Here is a 16,280-nt window from a genome sequence, read left to right as displayed (position 1 = left end):
CTATGCTGTTACTGTATTTTGGGGGGATGATATTATTTTAATTTTGTATACTTTTTTTTAAATGTTTCCTTTGACTTTGTATTAATTCCAGAGTCTACTAGGAATTGAGTGGGCTATAAATATTGTGAAATAAATACTGATGCCCACGTAGATAACCCATTGTCTTTCAGCCTTTTCCATATGGTCTGTATCAAATCATGGTATTTTCTGATTTACCTAAGTAAGAGCTGATGAAGGAGGAGAAATTCAACCCTTTTTTTCCTCTGCTCCTGATATCTTCTTTCTGGTTGAGAACTGAACAGTGAAGTGAAGCTCTTGGATTTACTGCGTGGTAATGAAGAAACATAAAAAGTGTTATTACTCATTAGAGGAGAGATCAAATGCAAGGGATGATGCACCACAGAGGAAAGGAAAGAATGTGCTTAAATGGTTTTCCAAATGGGATGTGCTTATGCATTTGTAGGAAAACACTTAGCCCATTCCTCTTTTCAAAATTTATTATATTTGCCATTGTGGCCTCATTTTGTATTGGTACTAAACGCTCGGTACTGTGTGCGTTCAGGCTGAAATCATTGACTTTTCCCTGTTCCTTTTTTATTTTAAAGGAACACTTTGGTGTCGGTCTGCTTGGAGAAGGAAACTTTCAGTAACGTTCTTTTGTGCTTTTCTAAAAATGTCATTATCTCCAACAATTAACCTCCCCTTCATTTCTAAAGGTCTTAATAAAGGCTATCTTTGCAAACCATTGCTTCACTTGTTTTATGCCTACTCTGTGCTAAAAGGAAAAAAATAATAGGAAACAAAATTCTGTGCTTATCTCATTTAGGCAAATCAAGGACATTTGATTAAATAATGTAGCCAGTGTTGCTTTTACAGGTAGTCCTCATTTAGTGACTATCTAGTTTAGTGACCGTTTGCAGTTACGATGGTGATGAAAAAGAAATTTTGCGATCAATGCCCGCATTGACGACCTTCGCAGGTCCGTAAAGCAAAGGAAAGCTGAAGTAAGATCAAATGCACAGTCACAGTTTCCCTGAGTGACCGTTTCGCTTAATGACCGAGTTGCCGGTCCCAATTGGGTTGTAGTTTGTCTGTTGAATTGGCCCCACCCTTTGTATTTGGTATAGTCTCTCTTGAGTCAAGCTTGACTATCAGTGATTTCATGAAAATATCCATATGCTTTTCTTGTCAATACTACGGAATCACTTTGCCGTTGCTTTTGACCAGGATGTTTTTAAATCTCCTACTGTAGTCTGTAATCCTGGTGATCTCCCATCTTTCCCAACCTGATCTTTTCTAAATGTGCTAGGACAGCAATTCCCAGAATTCTAAGCAGCGAGGAATCCTGGGAGTTGGAATCCCAAGCACCTGGAGAACACCAGACTGGGGTTAGGACTGGTTTACACTTTCAGGATGTTGAATTTTGTGTTTGGGACTTCAAGGAAGGCCAACTTTTGGGGTGTCTGAGGACCTCACATTATGTTACTTGGGAGACAAATGCTGCAGTAGTCAACATGATCATACATACAGGGTTATCTGTAGGGAGCTACAGTCAAGAAAGTCAAGATGGTGGCCACAACTGTACAATTGAACCCTGATTGGTTTTTATATGCATTGTGCATGCAATACATGTGAAAAAAAGGACAAGGCTTTCATGCCACAATCATGAATGCCATCTTGAATTTTTTGACCCTCCCCAGGAACTCCTGCCTGTGCAGTAGGCAGACATGCAAATAAGCCCATTTTCTGTTTCTTCTTTTTCTTTTTTTTTTAAGGGAGCTGGGAGTTATCTTTATTTTTTAAATCGTCTTAAACCTTAAAAGTGGGGTGGCCACCACAGTGAGCCTCTAAAATATAAAACCCTTGCAAAACAGTTGTGGTGTGTTCCCTGAATCAGGAAAATTACAGAACTTCACTGGATAGAGGGAATTCTGGGGGAGGAGAAAAAGTGGGTTTATGGCTACCTGTCATCAACTCTTGGCTTCTTGAAATCGTACATTCGGGTTTCCTTGCCTCACTAGCAGACCCACATGCTGGTCTGCTTCCTTAGGAGCAGAGTCAACCCTCTTGCCATCTTTACAGGAAAATGGATATTCATGCAGCGTCCATGCTTCTTTTAAACAAAAAGAATAAAACTGCCTTCTCCTGTGGAAGAATTGAGGCCTTTGGTCTCAGTTCTCTACCATTTTCTCAGCTTGTGTTTCTGCACTCTTCTTCTGTGATTCTCTGGGTCTCTTTCAGCTTCAGTTCATCTTGCTGGTTGCCTGATATTGTCAGTTAATTGGAACGGAGGTGCAAAACATGGAGAGCTGTGTTATTAACCTGCCAAGCCTCCTGACTGGAGAGACGGTGGGCAAGACTTCTGGTAAAATCTCAGGGGTTGACCTGGCTCTGCGTTCTGCCTTTTCTTTCTGACAAAGCCGGTCCTGTCTCCAATACCATCTTTTCTTCAGTGGTTTCTGACCAAGAGCTGCGCTAGAAGAGAATTCAGTTGTCAGTTCTTGCAGTGCAAAAGGTGAGGCAGACACGGTATCTCGGAATACATGGGTGTCATTGAATCTTGAAGTCAATAATGTGGGCTAAGTACTTTATCAATATGTCATTCCCAACCCTGCTGGCAGCTAATTTCCCCTCGTTTTAGTGTGGCACAGGTCTACATTCCCCTAGTGTGAAGATACCACCGTCAACGTGGCAATCATGCCCTGGGGCCAGATCAGGCTCCACAGTGTGGAAACAGCTAGTGCCAGTAGAATAATTTACATCAGGACTAACAGAAATGTCTCTGCAGGGAGAGCAGCTGTGCTGGGAGGCAGATGCAAATACCGTAGTTCTTGCAAAGAAAAATGAAAGCATAAGATCAGGCTTATGGTCCATGTAGTCCACCGCCAGATGCTTTCTGGAAGCCTGCAATGTTCTCGCCCAGAAAGTGACAATAGTCCCTAACTGATCATACTTCAGAAAGCACATAACTAATACAATTCATTGATGTATGGCATTATGGAACCTATGAGGAAATGTTATATCTTGGAATGCTTCTGTTCCACCTTGCTTTTTTCTAAAATATCGCCTTTAATTTTTTCCTTCTCAGGTCACCCTCTGTGCATTTTCATGCTCAAACATCTCTGGGTTTCAGGAGGGCTATTCTCACAAAGCCCTTTTTTCCCCACAAAGCATTTTGTATACTTAGGCAAATGTTTGTGTTTCCATGTTAAATATGGGTGAGGCTCTTCTTTTGACAGAAAGGATAGCAGTCAGTGAACAAAGATGTGGACCATATAAGTGATTGATAGAGCTGTGCCGCACTTTGGTAACAATTTGAGAAAGGTGTTTGGGAGCACTAATGAAACGTCACACCTGCCTGCGGCTCTTTAAAGCAGCTGCGTCTTTTCCCAGGATCACACAGCTGCTCTCTGCAACTGCCAGGTGGGCCCAGGAGAAGACACATCTGCTTGAAATGTGCAGACAGGTGCAACATTGATGTTCCTGTGTGTTCTGAAGCATCTTTTTGGAATTGTGTCTGAAGCACTTTATAATCCTAATGATTATACAAAGTCTGACAGATAGCTGATTAACAATTATTGATTAAGTTCTCTCTAAAGGAGCACTTCTCAACCTTGGCAACTTTAAGATGTTGTTTAGTCGTTAAGTCGTGTCCGACTCTTCGTGACCCCATGAACCATATTGCGCCAGGCCTTCCTGTCCTTCACTGCCTCCCTGAGTTTGGTCAGTTTCATGCTCATTGCTTCAGTGATGCTATCTAACCATCTCATCCTCTGCCGTCCTCTTCTCCTTTTGCCTTCCATCTTTCCCAGCATCAGGGTCTTCTCCAAAGAGATCTCTCTTCGCATTAGGTGGCCAAAATATCTGAGCTTGAGCTTCATTATCGATCCTTCCAATGAGCAATCAGGGTTGATTTCCTTTAAGATTGACTGGTTTGACCTCCGAGCAGTCCAGGGAACTCTTAAGAGTCTTCTCCAGCACCACAGTTCAAAGGCATCAATTCTTCGGCGCTCGGCCTTATTATGGTCCAGCTCTCACAGCCATACATTACTACTGGAAAAACCATAGCTTTGACTATGCGGATCTTTGTCGGCAAGGTGACGTCTCTGCTTTTTAATATGCTATCTAGGCTTGCCATAGCTTTCCTCCCAAGGAGCAAGCGTCTTTTAATTTCATGGCTGCAGTCTCCGTCTGCAGTGATCTTGGAGCCCAAATAAATGAAGTCTGTTACTGCTTCCATTTCTACCCCTTCTATTTGCCAGGAATTGATGGGTCCAGATGCCATGATCTTAGTTTTTTTAATGTTGAGTTTCAAGCCAGCTTTTGCACTCTCCTCTTTCACCCTCATCAAGAGGCTCTTTAGTTCTTCTTCACTTTCTGCCATTAGGGTGGTATCGTCCGCATATCTGAGGTTGTTGATGATTCTCCCTGCAATCTTAATTCCGGCTTGTGATTCTTCCAGCCTGGCATTTCTCATGATGTACTCTGCATATAGGTTAAATAAGCAGGGTGACAGTATACAGCCTTGTCGTACACCTTTCCCTATTTTGAACCAAAACTTTAAGATGAGTGGAGTTGAACTACCAGAATTACCCAGCCAGCCATGCTGGCTGGGGAATTCTGGGAGTTGAAGTCCACTCATCTTAAAGTTGCCAAGGTTGAGAAACTGTCTAAAAGCTGCAAATCAGGAATAGAGGAAAGTCTTGAAAACAATAGGCTGGACAGTGTTGATAATACAATGCCAGCTATGGTGTGGCTTTTTCCAAGCCAGCAGTGCTGTTTCAATGCTATTTGTATGAGTAAACATGTTGGGAGCTCCTTATGCTGAATATCTGCCATTCACTAAGAAGCATCTTGATGTTTTCCAACTCCTTTTTTTTTTTCCTGTTTCCAAATGTAGTAATATTTAACTTATGATATGATTAGATCAGCCTTTCACCAACTGGCCCCCTCCAGAGAGGCTGGAACTGAACATCATCTTAGCTAACATAAACTTCGGTGAATCAAACACAGTGGTCGCTTCTAGCTGCTAGTAATAGACACAGAGGCATTGTCCATGCAAGCATGTGCTAAATCACTGTCGTATTAACTTTTATTTGAATGGCTTTCTTTGGGGGGTCGCCCTGGAGGATTTTAGATGAAGCTTCCTATTTTTAAATGGATAATAAGTGTTGCACCAGAGGCTGTCCTGAACATGATCACCTCTGTGTATGATCACCTACATATTGCAGGCTTCAGTATCCAGGACTTAGTTCTGTCTCCTCGTTCAGTTTGCCCGAATAATTCTTGCTGCTACATCAACTGTTTTCAGCTATGACACTGAAGGCACTCAAGTTTCTTTCAGCAGAACAGCACCTGTTGTGTGCAGATCAGTCAGCCGAGAGCTACATACCCCTAAATTCATAAACATGGCCCTAGCGATCCAGGAGAGAAATTCTTCATTTGCATTAATTATTGCCTGCTGTCTTCCTTCCCCTCACCCCTTTTCTGACTATAGAGTGAAAGAGACACCCTCAAACAGATGTCCTACATTCATTTCCATGCATTTCCCAAGACTTAGTCTCTCGTTACATGTTAAGCATTGGGTGAATGCTCTCATAAAGCCCAATAAACGCAAGATAAGTTGGAGGCAAAAGCAGCTGTTGCATGCCTAACGTGTCCAAAGGAATGAGTCATGCTATCTTTGTATAAAGAACCCATCTTTATCATTTTGGGGAATCTCTGCTCCTCATAAGGTCTCCTAAGATTGCTAGGCACCATAGCCTTTCAGAATGCTGTTCTGGCTTGGTGGGCGGAGGAACTGAGCGGAAAATTTCTCTGGATTTCTTCCAGGGCAGAGAAGTTCTCCAGCAGTTTCTCAAGGACAGGAGTCCCTCTGAATGGTGCCAAAAGATCTGCTACTGGAAAAGTTCCAAGGCAGAAATTCCCTTAAGAGATTTCTCTAGGAATGTAATGGCAGCATGGAGAACCAAGGACTGTTGGAGTCTTCATTGGACAATGAAAAGCATGGCATTCATCCATGCTCCAGAGCCACCTTGTTACTACATAAGGGCAAGAACACCCCTGAAACCAGGATAATTTCATCAAAACTCTATCCCATGGAAAGACTTTTCTAAAGCAAATTTGCTTCCATCGAATTGAATGAGAACTGGCAGAGGGGGGAAATGCAGGATTTAAGTCAGTAAAAACATCTGTCTGGCAGAGGTGAACATTCTTTGTGGCACATACATATGCCCACCAGATCTTTCAGTGGCATCTGCAAGATCCTACACATTTATCAAAATGACAAAAACAGGGTGGTGCACATTGCAAATTCCAGTCTTATGTGCATGCAGTGTTACGGTACACATGCAGGAAGGGGCCACCCATAACCTTGCAGTGTGATGGTACAGCTTTCATCATTTGCTCCCTTCCACAGACCCCTCTGAAACCTCCCTTGCTGGTAATTGTAGTCCTGCCTTTAATAGGTCTGGATGTCTTATATCTCACAGAAGACATTTTCTTAGTTGATGCAACGGTGTAAGTTCAAAGCTGGTTTGCTCTTTACATTTTCATTATGCTAATTTGAGCTGTGCCTTTCCTATTCTGTCGTAGAAACATAAAATCCTAGGGTTGGACAGGCCTTGGGGGTTTTCTGGTGGAACCATTGCCCAGGGCAGGAAACCATTGCCCAGGGCAGACCATCACCGACAAATGGATGTCCAACCTTTGTTTGAAATCTTCCAGTGATGAAACCCTCAGGACTCCAGGAGGCAGTTCTCATGGTCAGGAAATTCCTTATCCTGAGTTTGGATTTCTCTCTGTAGAACTTCCACCCATTGGTTCTTATCCTGCCCTCAGAAACTCTGGAGAATCAATCCACATCCTCTTCTTGGGACAAGTCTTTAGGGATTGGAAGGCTGCTATAATGTCTCTTTCTTTAGGCTGAACATACCCAGTTCCTACAACCATTCTTCATAAGATTTCGCACCAAGTCTCCCACTGTCCTCATTCTCATTTCAAAGCCCAAATCTCATCTGCCTGTCTTGACTTAGAAACAAGATTGGACAACTTGTTTGAGACCACTGATACAAAGAAGTCAGCAGGAAGGCCAAAGCTTTTTGCCCTTTTAGATCATTGGACCATTTGGGAGGCATAATCCAAAATAGGTGTGCTAAGCCTAGCAGAAGCTTAAACAACTATTTTCATTTTTTTTTTTACCCCAAATCGCATGGTCAATATATCGTGTTTTTTCCAGCACAATTTTGGAAGACTCTGGAGAGTGCTAAAATGCGATTGAAGATCAGCATGCAACCTGCAGGTTGCAAAAGCTTTATTGCTATTTGGTCCTGTCCCAGGCCGAGCACATGTCAGAATCCTTTGCTTTTTCTGATTCTTTATTACTTTTGTCTTGGTTTAAACTCATTATGATCCAGAATCTAATATTTGCTTGCCTCAGTTGACTTCAGTGTTTCATGGCTCCCTTTTTCTTTTTCTCTCTTTGAACCCTCAAAATTATGTTTGTAGAGGTATATTTACAAAGTGAGAAGGGTTCTTGAGTGTGAAGCAGACTGTGTTCAAGTAGCCTGAGCATGCAGTCTTGCTTCGGAGCATAAGCATCTGGCAAGATCTGGCATGTTTTGTAAGAATCCAATAATCAGTAGAATCATAGGATCATAGAGTTGATATGGATCTTAGAAGTTATCTAGTTCAGCTCCTTGCCCACTGCAAGATCTACTAGGACATCTCTGACAGCCAACCATCCAGAAGATGTCCAGCAAAGGAGAAATCATCACATCATGTGTGACAGCCTGTTCCCCAGGTGATAGCTCATATAGTCAGGAAAATATTCCTAACACATTATTTATTTATTTGTTATTCAGGCTTATAAGCTGCTTCAGTTGCATCCAACTCAAAGTGACATACATGCCATGTTGGTAACGAAGTTTAAAACAGCCACAAACTACAGAAGGACCATATCCACCTCAGTGACTTCCTGGGACATCTTAATGGCCCTTCTCAATCTCAATGGGGTGAAGCTGCTGAAATTCATCTATCCTCAGCTTTCTTCCATATAATTTTAACCCACTAGTTCTGGTTCTGCCCTCTGTGCAGTGAAGAATAAGTGTTCTCCCCCCCCCCCCCCCGTATCACAACCCTTCAGATATTTGAAGAATACTGTCATTTTTGTATGTGTGGGTTGAGTCAGTGTTTGACTAATGGTGCCTGCCTGGACAAGTCCCTGCAGTTTTCTCAGCAACATTTTTGGAACTGGTCTACCTTTGTCTTTTTTGTAGGGCTGAAAGAAATTGGCTGGCTCTTGATCACCCAGCTGCTTCCATGAGTAAGGTAGGACTAGAACTCACAGTCTCTTGGTTTCTAGACCACTACACCATCTTGGCTCTTAGTGCTGTCATTGCCCCTCATTTGTCTCTTCCGTAGACTAAACATAGCCAGATCCTTAAATTGTTCTTCGTAGGGCTTGGTTGCCAGACCCATCGCCATCTTGGTAGCTCTCTTCTGAACTTGCCCTGGTTTGTCATTGTTCTTTTTGAACTGTGGTGCTGAAAATATCCAAATGGAGTCAAATCCAGGCAGAGGAGAGCAGAACAATTAACTCCCTGTGACCTAGACTCTCTGTTCCTGTTAATGCACTATCCTGTTGGTGTAATGGTACGTGAGAATGATCTTGAGAGACAGGGCAATGAGACGCAACCAGGGGAACAGTCAGATAAAAGGCAGCTTAGCCCACAGCAAGAATATGGGCCAGGCAAGAGGCTCAGAAGAGACTTTCCCTTGTTTTTGGGCTGTAAAGGGGATGAGGGGAGAAAAGTACTTTCAGACTTGCAAGATTCTGTTAATGTAACCTTACAATAAAGTAGAATTAGCTCATCTGGTCGTATTTCCTGTCTGGTCTACCTCATAAGGCTGACAGTTGGCTCTGGTTCAACTTGTGATCTGTTAAAATACCTGGGTCTCCATTCACATGTATTACGGCCAAGCTAGTCCTCCCCCTTCCTATACTTTTGCCTTTCATTTTTCCCATCCAGGTGTTGAACTTGACATTCCTGCAGTTAAATTCCACCCTGTACATTTCCTTTCACTCTTCTGCTTAAGCCTATTGAAATCTTTTGAATCTCCCGTCTCTTCTCTAAGGTATTAGTCGAAGTTGTGTGGCCTGCCAGAAATCAGCCGGCGGTGTTGATCCAAGACCGCCGTACTGTACTTGGAACAGACCCTTCCCTTACACATAACGCAGTCACCCGGAAGCAGGCTGTGAGATGCACGTTCTAAGTGGACATTCTGCTTTTTCTCTAGTTCCTCTTGCTAGGTTTTCTTCATTGCTGGGATGAGCAAGAATAAGAGAGAAAACAACAGCCAAATAAGGTTGTCGATTCCAGGACTGAAAACAAACATCACTCTTCCAAAGGGGGCAGGTCTGCCAACCCCCAAAACTTGTATGGTGCCAGGCAGCTTTACTGTTTACTTCCTCTTCCTCTCCTCTTTTGTTTAAAGCTCAGGAATTGGATTAAATACAGCACGGGAGTTAGGCAGAGTCTGACATGCGTATAACTTGGCCCGAATTGATTTCACAACAGGATAGTAAATCAGACCCAGGAAGACAGTTTTTCTCAGCTTATCCTCTGTTAGTGCAACGACTCCATCCGTACAGAAGGCTAGTTATGTTACTGGGTTTTTAAAAAAAAAAAAAAAAAATGAAACCTCCCCTTGGAACATTTATGTCTTGAACTCCAGGGCTGGAAATTTATGTGGATCTGTGGCTGTATTTAAGTTTAAGATTCCCTCCAGGTTTGTTCAGAGGACTGGCTGTTCTCTGCTAGGAAGCCCCTTTTAAAAGCTACATATTGATATATCCGAAAGTGAGGCTAGGCATGGAGCTGGACTAGATGTATAATGCCAACAGGAAGCAGTGAACCTTCAGACCCCTCTTTTGACCCCCAACAGACCTAGGCCCCCACCTGAGAGGAGAAGTGGGCATATTGCAAAGCAGAGTGCCAATCTCTAGCATAAGTAAGATTGATACATATCTGTCATTCCCCCACCCCCCATATAACTCCCATAGATATTGGAATTCTTTCTGTGCTCTCTGCAGTGAGCATTTGGGGAGATTAGAAGGGGTGGGAAAATGGCCAACTCCCACTTCTGTGAAAAATTAGCCTTGGCGGCCAGCTGTCAGGGTTCCAGCCAGCAATAAATCTCTCTCTCGAAACTCAAACCATTCAGTCAGGAGGTGTCACAGGGAAGTCAAGGGCAGGGAGGGATAGACCAGTAGTTTTTATTGAAGATACGAAGGACCTGTAGGAACAACTATGATCAGCTTCAATAAGGTCTAAGTATCCAGCTGTTGATAGATATCTGAGTCCAAGAGTTCACATCCTGAGTTTCTTCCTCTGTCCCTTCCACTGAAATGGTTTGCTTGCAGGCTCTTTCTCGGACTGGACTGTTGATGGCACCTGCATTCCATTGAGGCCTCTCTGATGCCAGGGCTCTTGCTTTTTCCTTGCCAGCGCCAGCTCTCATATCAGTCCATCCACTCTAGTAATTAGTTGGCAAATAGACAACGCCCTCACTCCAGCAGCCATTTAAAAAATCTCATAAAACAAAGTTAAATCAGTTTTAATATAAACCTAAAGAGAGCCAGTTTGGTCTAGTGGTGAAGACTCCAGGCTAGAAACCAGGAGACTTTGAGTTCTAGTGCCGCTTGAGACATGAAAGCCAGCTGGGTGACTTTGGGCCAGTCACTCTCTTTCAGCCCAACCCATTTCACAGGCTTGTTGTGGGGAAAATGGGAGGAGGAAGGAGTATTAAGTATGTCACCACCTTGAGTTATTTATAACAAAATAATAAAGGTGGATTAAAAAATCTAAAAAAAACCCCACCTCGATGGACAATAAGTATTTAACTTTTAACCTGCAGGTGTACCACATTGGGAAACTGGTTCTAAAAACATTGTTGCTTGAGAACTGAATTTGATGTATTTGTCTACTACAGATTAATGACGTGGTTCTCAGAAATGGGTAGCACAGAGTACCGTTTGTTATTTTTTAAAAAATAAAAAAATACGCTTTGAGGAAGGATTGTTTAGAGCAGAGAAATGGTGAGCTGCGATCCTGCCCATCTGTTGCAGACTGACTTCCCTTCACAACTCCCTGATTGAATACCAAGTGGTTTTGCACTGATAATCATGTGCTTAGAAATTTAGAAAGCTGTAGGTATGAGGGAAGAAATTGGGAGGAGTGTGTATGAGTAATTGGCATATTCACTCCTCAGTACTTCTCATATGTACTGTATTAGGGGTTGCATATTAGAAGGGCAGAAGTTATGACCACATTAAATATTAGTCATCTTCTACACAAGGCATAATTAACCCAGATCATTCAGGGCTTAGCCTAGTTCTACCAGCAACTTCTACCCGCAATTTTAGTTTAATAGGAATAGCAACTTTAACAGAAATGTTGATGGATCAATCTGTTAGTAAAAGCTCACTGCCTTAATTTCAAGCCGACCCACACATTTTGGATAACGAGGGGGATTATTAACTCAGAGAGGTATATCAAGTATGTTACATAGGGGCACCAGAACAAGACACATAAGATTTTCTCATTTCTCTTCTGAACATGGATAAAGGCCTTCCAAGTATGGAATGTTTTTGAACCTCCCCTCCAGTGCATTCAAGGGTAAAATGTTAAGCTTGTTAATGTAAATGCCATGCTGTGCACAATGGAGAGAATGATGGAGAGATAATTGAGTGCAGAAAAAGATCTGCACAGAGGCCCTCAACATAATGGTGTAGGACTTTGGATCTGTTATCTTGCAGATCCAGATCAAGGACTGTACTGTGGTCCAAGCATTAGCAGGGATTTGCTGTGAGGCTGCAGTGATGGGAATCTGAAGTTACACCTTTCAGAGAACATTGTCACCTGCATCTTCCTTCCTTTGGGAAATGGGCAGGTGGCAAAGACACCTGGATTAGGAGATGCTCCACGTGGAACATTTGCCAGTGCTATTCTTGCTGGAGATGGGAGTAGGTTTGGAGAAAGGAAGGGGTCTTCTTCAAGGCCTTGTGGTCTTGGATGGTTATCCTGGCAGTTTGGAATAAGATTATGTCCATGGGCTTCTAACCTCCATCCGTGGACTAGCGTAAGTCCTCCTTTACAGTTTACATGGGCTGTGGGATGCTGTATAAACCACTCTTTGAAAGATTTTGCCCATCTCTGTTTCGTGTTCAGAACATTTCCTTCCTTCCTTCCTTTCTTCCTCCCTCCCTCCCTCCCTCCCTCCCTCCCAATAATATTGATTACCTCCCCTCTCCAAAAGAAAGTTTGCATTAAATTGAGCTTCATTCCTAATGACTTTATGGATGTATTTATGCAGTTTTGTTGGTAAAAGTGGCTTTGTATTTTCTTCGTCCTGGACTTTTTTCCTCTTTTTCAGTCTGGAGTCCTGGAATATTCTGGTTTTCAACCATCCCAAGTACTGACCAGGTCCCATCCTACTTAGTTTAGCTAGATGTTCTGTCTGGTTGGGTATATTATTTTCTACCAAAGACTTCAAGGTATCGTTTCCCTTGGCCAATGCATTCAGGATCTTTTCTTCCTCCCTATCACTCCTCTACTCTTTTATAGCCAGAAAACTCTTAATCCTTTTAGCCTCTTCGCATAACACAGAACATAACACAGAAGCTGTTTGACACCCCAGGTAATTTTTCCAGGACATTAATTTTAATATGAATGGAGCATCAAATGCTCCTTTGGAAGTCATTAAATTCCCAGCCTGAATCTGTTTATAGAAACCTGAACTATATGGAAGAGAAGCTCTAATCAGATTGTAGCTACCGGGGCTTAGGTGGATCAATTACTTTGCAGCTCAAATTGATTGCTTTTCATTGCAGACCTGAGTCTTTTGATTACATGTTTTGAAAGTATGACATGAATAGCTTTGGACTTATTATAGCCATGGGTGTTAATCAGCATGGAGCAGACAAATCCCAGTTGCCAAGTTCGCCTCTGTAACGCAAAGCCCCTTTTAAATCATCTGAACCCTTTTCTGCTGTCCTGTAATTGCATGCCGTGTGAACTCTTTTTTTAAAATAGAATTTTAATTTAGAGATTATGGTTTGTTTGCAGAACAACACTGTTTGGAAGCTGGACTCGTGCCGAGAGTGTGGTTGCCATGGTGACATTGTCCTGTGTGAAGCTGTTGCGTGCAGAAACCCTCACTGCAACTTTCAGAAGGTAAGACAAGACCAGCACATCCAGATGGGAACTGAATTGGTGCTCTACAAGTGGGAGGTCCTGAGGCTGAGTTGCCCTCTCTGAGATTGGTAGCTCAGGAGGAGAGCCTCTGCTTTAGATGCAGAGGGTTGCAGGTTCAGTCTCCAAGTACAGCTAGAAAAGACCCTGGACTGAAACTCTAAAGAGGAATTCTTGGTCAGCTGGTCAACAAGTTGGTGCCTCCCACATGTTTGGGGTTATCACTGTAAACCTCAGCCAACATGCCAGATAAACTGGGATCCTTTTTCCAGATGCTATGGATCCTAATGCCTCAAATCTTCAGTCAACATACTTTGTTGGAGCATTAGAGGAAATGTAGTCCAAATGTTGTGGGGGAGCATAAGGTTGCCTGTCGCTAGTACAGCCAGTACCAGGCTACATGAACCAGTGTTCCTGTGATGTAGACTCAGGAATTAATGGCTTAGGAGTCAGAGAGTTATGATGGATCCATCCCTGTGATGGATGGACAATTATAGAAGATTTTGCTAGGTGGAGATTGTTCCACTCCCTGGATATGTCCAGGTTCAGCTTTCTCTCCAGTGGTTTTGGAATCTATCAATCATACTGGATGGCATTGCTGGGAGATGCCCTCCTGGCACATCTGAAGGGCATCACATAGGGCTGTTCAGTATGAATTAACCAGTATGTTAGGTGCTCTGTCCGTTATGATATATAGTTGGGCTTCTTTTCCACTTTCCAGTCTTGTAGAAGATTTGGGTGCTATGACTGAGGAGCTGGAGAAAATAAACAATGTAAGCAGAACTAAACAGGTAGTTTGTGAAGCAAAAGAGCAGATGTTCTGGATGGTGATGGCTTAGTTGGAATTGCATTTTCTTTGGAGGTGGAGTTGTGCTCCCTTTGAAGAGTCAGATTAAAGAACCTCTGGTGGCTATTCAGTCATTTTCTTCTTATGCACAGTTCTTGTGTCTTGTGCTGGGCCCTTGGGACAAATAAAGGATTCTGTTGGCATATCATCCAACCTCTTGCCTGCAGTTTCTGCACTTGAACTGATGGAGATGGTCTCAGATTTGTTGTGGTGGATTCCCAAGACGATGACTCTAGGGTACTACAATATTTATGCCAGATTGCCATGATTGGAGCAGCTCAGGGATCCTTAGCAACAATCCTGCATCTGCCCCAGCTTGTTACGGACATGCTGTGGATCTGCTATTTCTCTGTTGGGGAGTATAGTAGACTGAATGTAGGGGATTTTACATTTGTTGGGGAGTATAGTAGACTGAATGTAGGGGATTTTACATTTTGTCATGGCCAGAGCAGGTCTTGGTGAGATTTAGACTTGCAACAACTGTTTCCTGGAGGGGTGATAAACTATTCACAGGATGCACATTCAGAGACTAATGGATCCCAATGCATTCCACAGGGCTCCAGTGGATTTTCAATCTGGGTTCTCCAGTTGGAGCTTTGATTACTGCCCAAATTAGGGATGTCCTGGGCAACTGCTTCTGAATGTTCTCTTTCATCCTGAAGAGCCCATCCATCCCCTTAGTGTATACCCCAGCTGAGGGCAACAAAGCAAGTTGAGAATCACCTGGAGTACAGGTGAAGGGAGACCTGCCTGAATTTGACTGATTATTAGGAAGAGCTTGTTACTGCAGGTGCTGTGTGCTGGTGTTGGTGGCTGAAAAAGTTTTTTTTTTTTCTCTGTATATTCTCAGTGTAGCTCACTGAATCTTTTCTCAGTGGTTTGAGGGCCTTCTAGGTTCTGGCCAAACAGAAGATCATATAGACCCTTGGCAGTTCACAATGACATATTTGCTAGAGTTTTCTGAGAATAAAAATTACTATATTTGTCATGATGTAGGCTCTGCAGTTTGGGTAGTTCTGTGTGTAGAAGTGGCTGGGCACTGTCAATCAAATTCTTTTGGATGACTTTCAGTTTTTAAGATTGGAAGATGTCAGTATATGTGCTGAGTAGAATTTGTCCAGCCACTTCCTTGATTGACCCTGTGGCCTGCTTTTCCTTCCTGGTAGTGGGTATCAGATCCAGACACTCTTGGATGAAGCAGATTATCTAAATTCTTTTGAATAAGGATTTAGGCCTGGTTTGGACTCAGTGTGAAGTATTTTTCTTGGGAGAGAGATGTAGGAGCACACTGCTGTTGATTTTCTAGGACTGCTGACATTTGATACCATTAACCATGGTATTTTTCTGAGTTCCATGTGGGTGAATCAGCTTTGTGATTTTACTCTTACATTTACATTGACATTTCAAAAAGATAATGCTCAAATGTATCCTTGGGGGCAAATGTTGAAATTTGTGTTGCAGTGTTACAGTGCAAACCACATGCTTGCATCCTACATTGGCACACAAGTATGAAAGGCCAGAGTTTGTGTTGTGACAACATAATATACTTTTTGTCATTTCATCACAGTTTCTTCTAGACACCTGTGGTGTCTGTAGGAGATTTACGCTCAGCCCCTGATTTTTTAAGTGGTGAGTTTCCTCAAGGTTCTGTTTTGTCCTCCGTGCTACGTTTAACGCGGAGTGAGATCAATGAGAGATTTAGAGTAATGCTGGTAATGTGGAGCTCTTATCTCTCCGTTATATCATATCCAGGAGAGCAATAAAAATGCTTAATCAAAGTCTGACTATGATAATGGACTGGATGAGGGTCAACAAACTGGATTAATCTAGACAAGACAGAGTTGGATTGTGGATGATTTATTAGTCCAGATAAATAACATTCAACTGTTTGTTGCAATTCGTCCTGAAGATCAGGTTCATAGCTTGGGTGGACTATGACATGAAGGGTCCTTTAACTGCTTAGGATGAAGTGCAGGCAAATGCTGGACATGGTTGGAGGTAATCTCGCTTCAGTAGTCCATGGTCTGATAACTACCTATTTAAACTACTGCAGTGTGTTTATGCATGGAGTGCCCTTGAAGATGGTCCAGAAACTTCAATTAGTACAAAATACAACAGTGCATGTGTTGATTGGAACTGCCTAACGTGAACATATTAGGGTGGGCTTAGATGATTTTCAC

At 42.7% G+C, this 16,280-nt stretch overlaps 1 protein-coding gene across 2 annotated transcripts in view; it reads left to right on the top strand.

Annotated features, from left to right (window-relative positions):
* The window catches only part of FRAS1 (Fraser extracellular matrix complex subunit 1), a 312,542-nt gene that overhangs the window by 97,371 nt on the left and 198,891 nt on the right, over window positions 1-16,280 (top strand). For both annotated transcript variants that reach the window (XM_088133146.1, XM_088133147.1), the window contains exon 3: window positions 13,128-13,235. In XM_088133146.1, the coding sequence (XP_087989272.1) occupies window positions 13,128-13,235 (108 nt within the window). The remainder of the gene's footprint in view (window positions 1-13,127; window positions 13,236-16,280) is intronic.

Source organism: Python bivittatus, unplaced genomic scaffold (genome assembly GCF_059951505.1).
Source record: "Python bivittatus isolate LINGU-HERP-01145 unplaced genomic scaffold, Pbiv_v1 ctg000070_np1212, whole genome shotgun sequence".
Lineage (NCBI taxonomy): Eukaryota > Metazoa > Chordata > Lepidosauria > Squamata > Pythonidae > Python > Python bivittatus.
The sequence above is the reverse complement of the archived record's forward strand: the minus strand, read 5'-3'. Positions and strand labels throughout refer to the sequence as shown.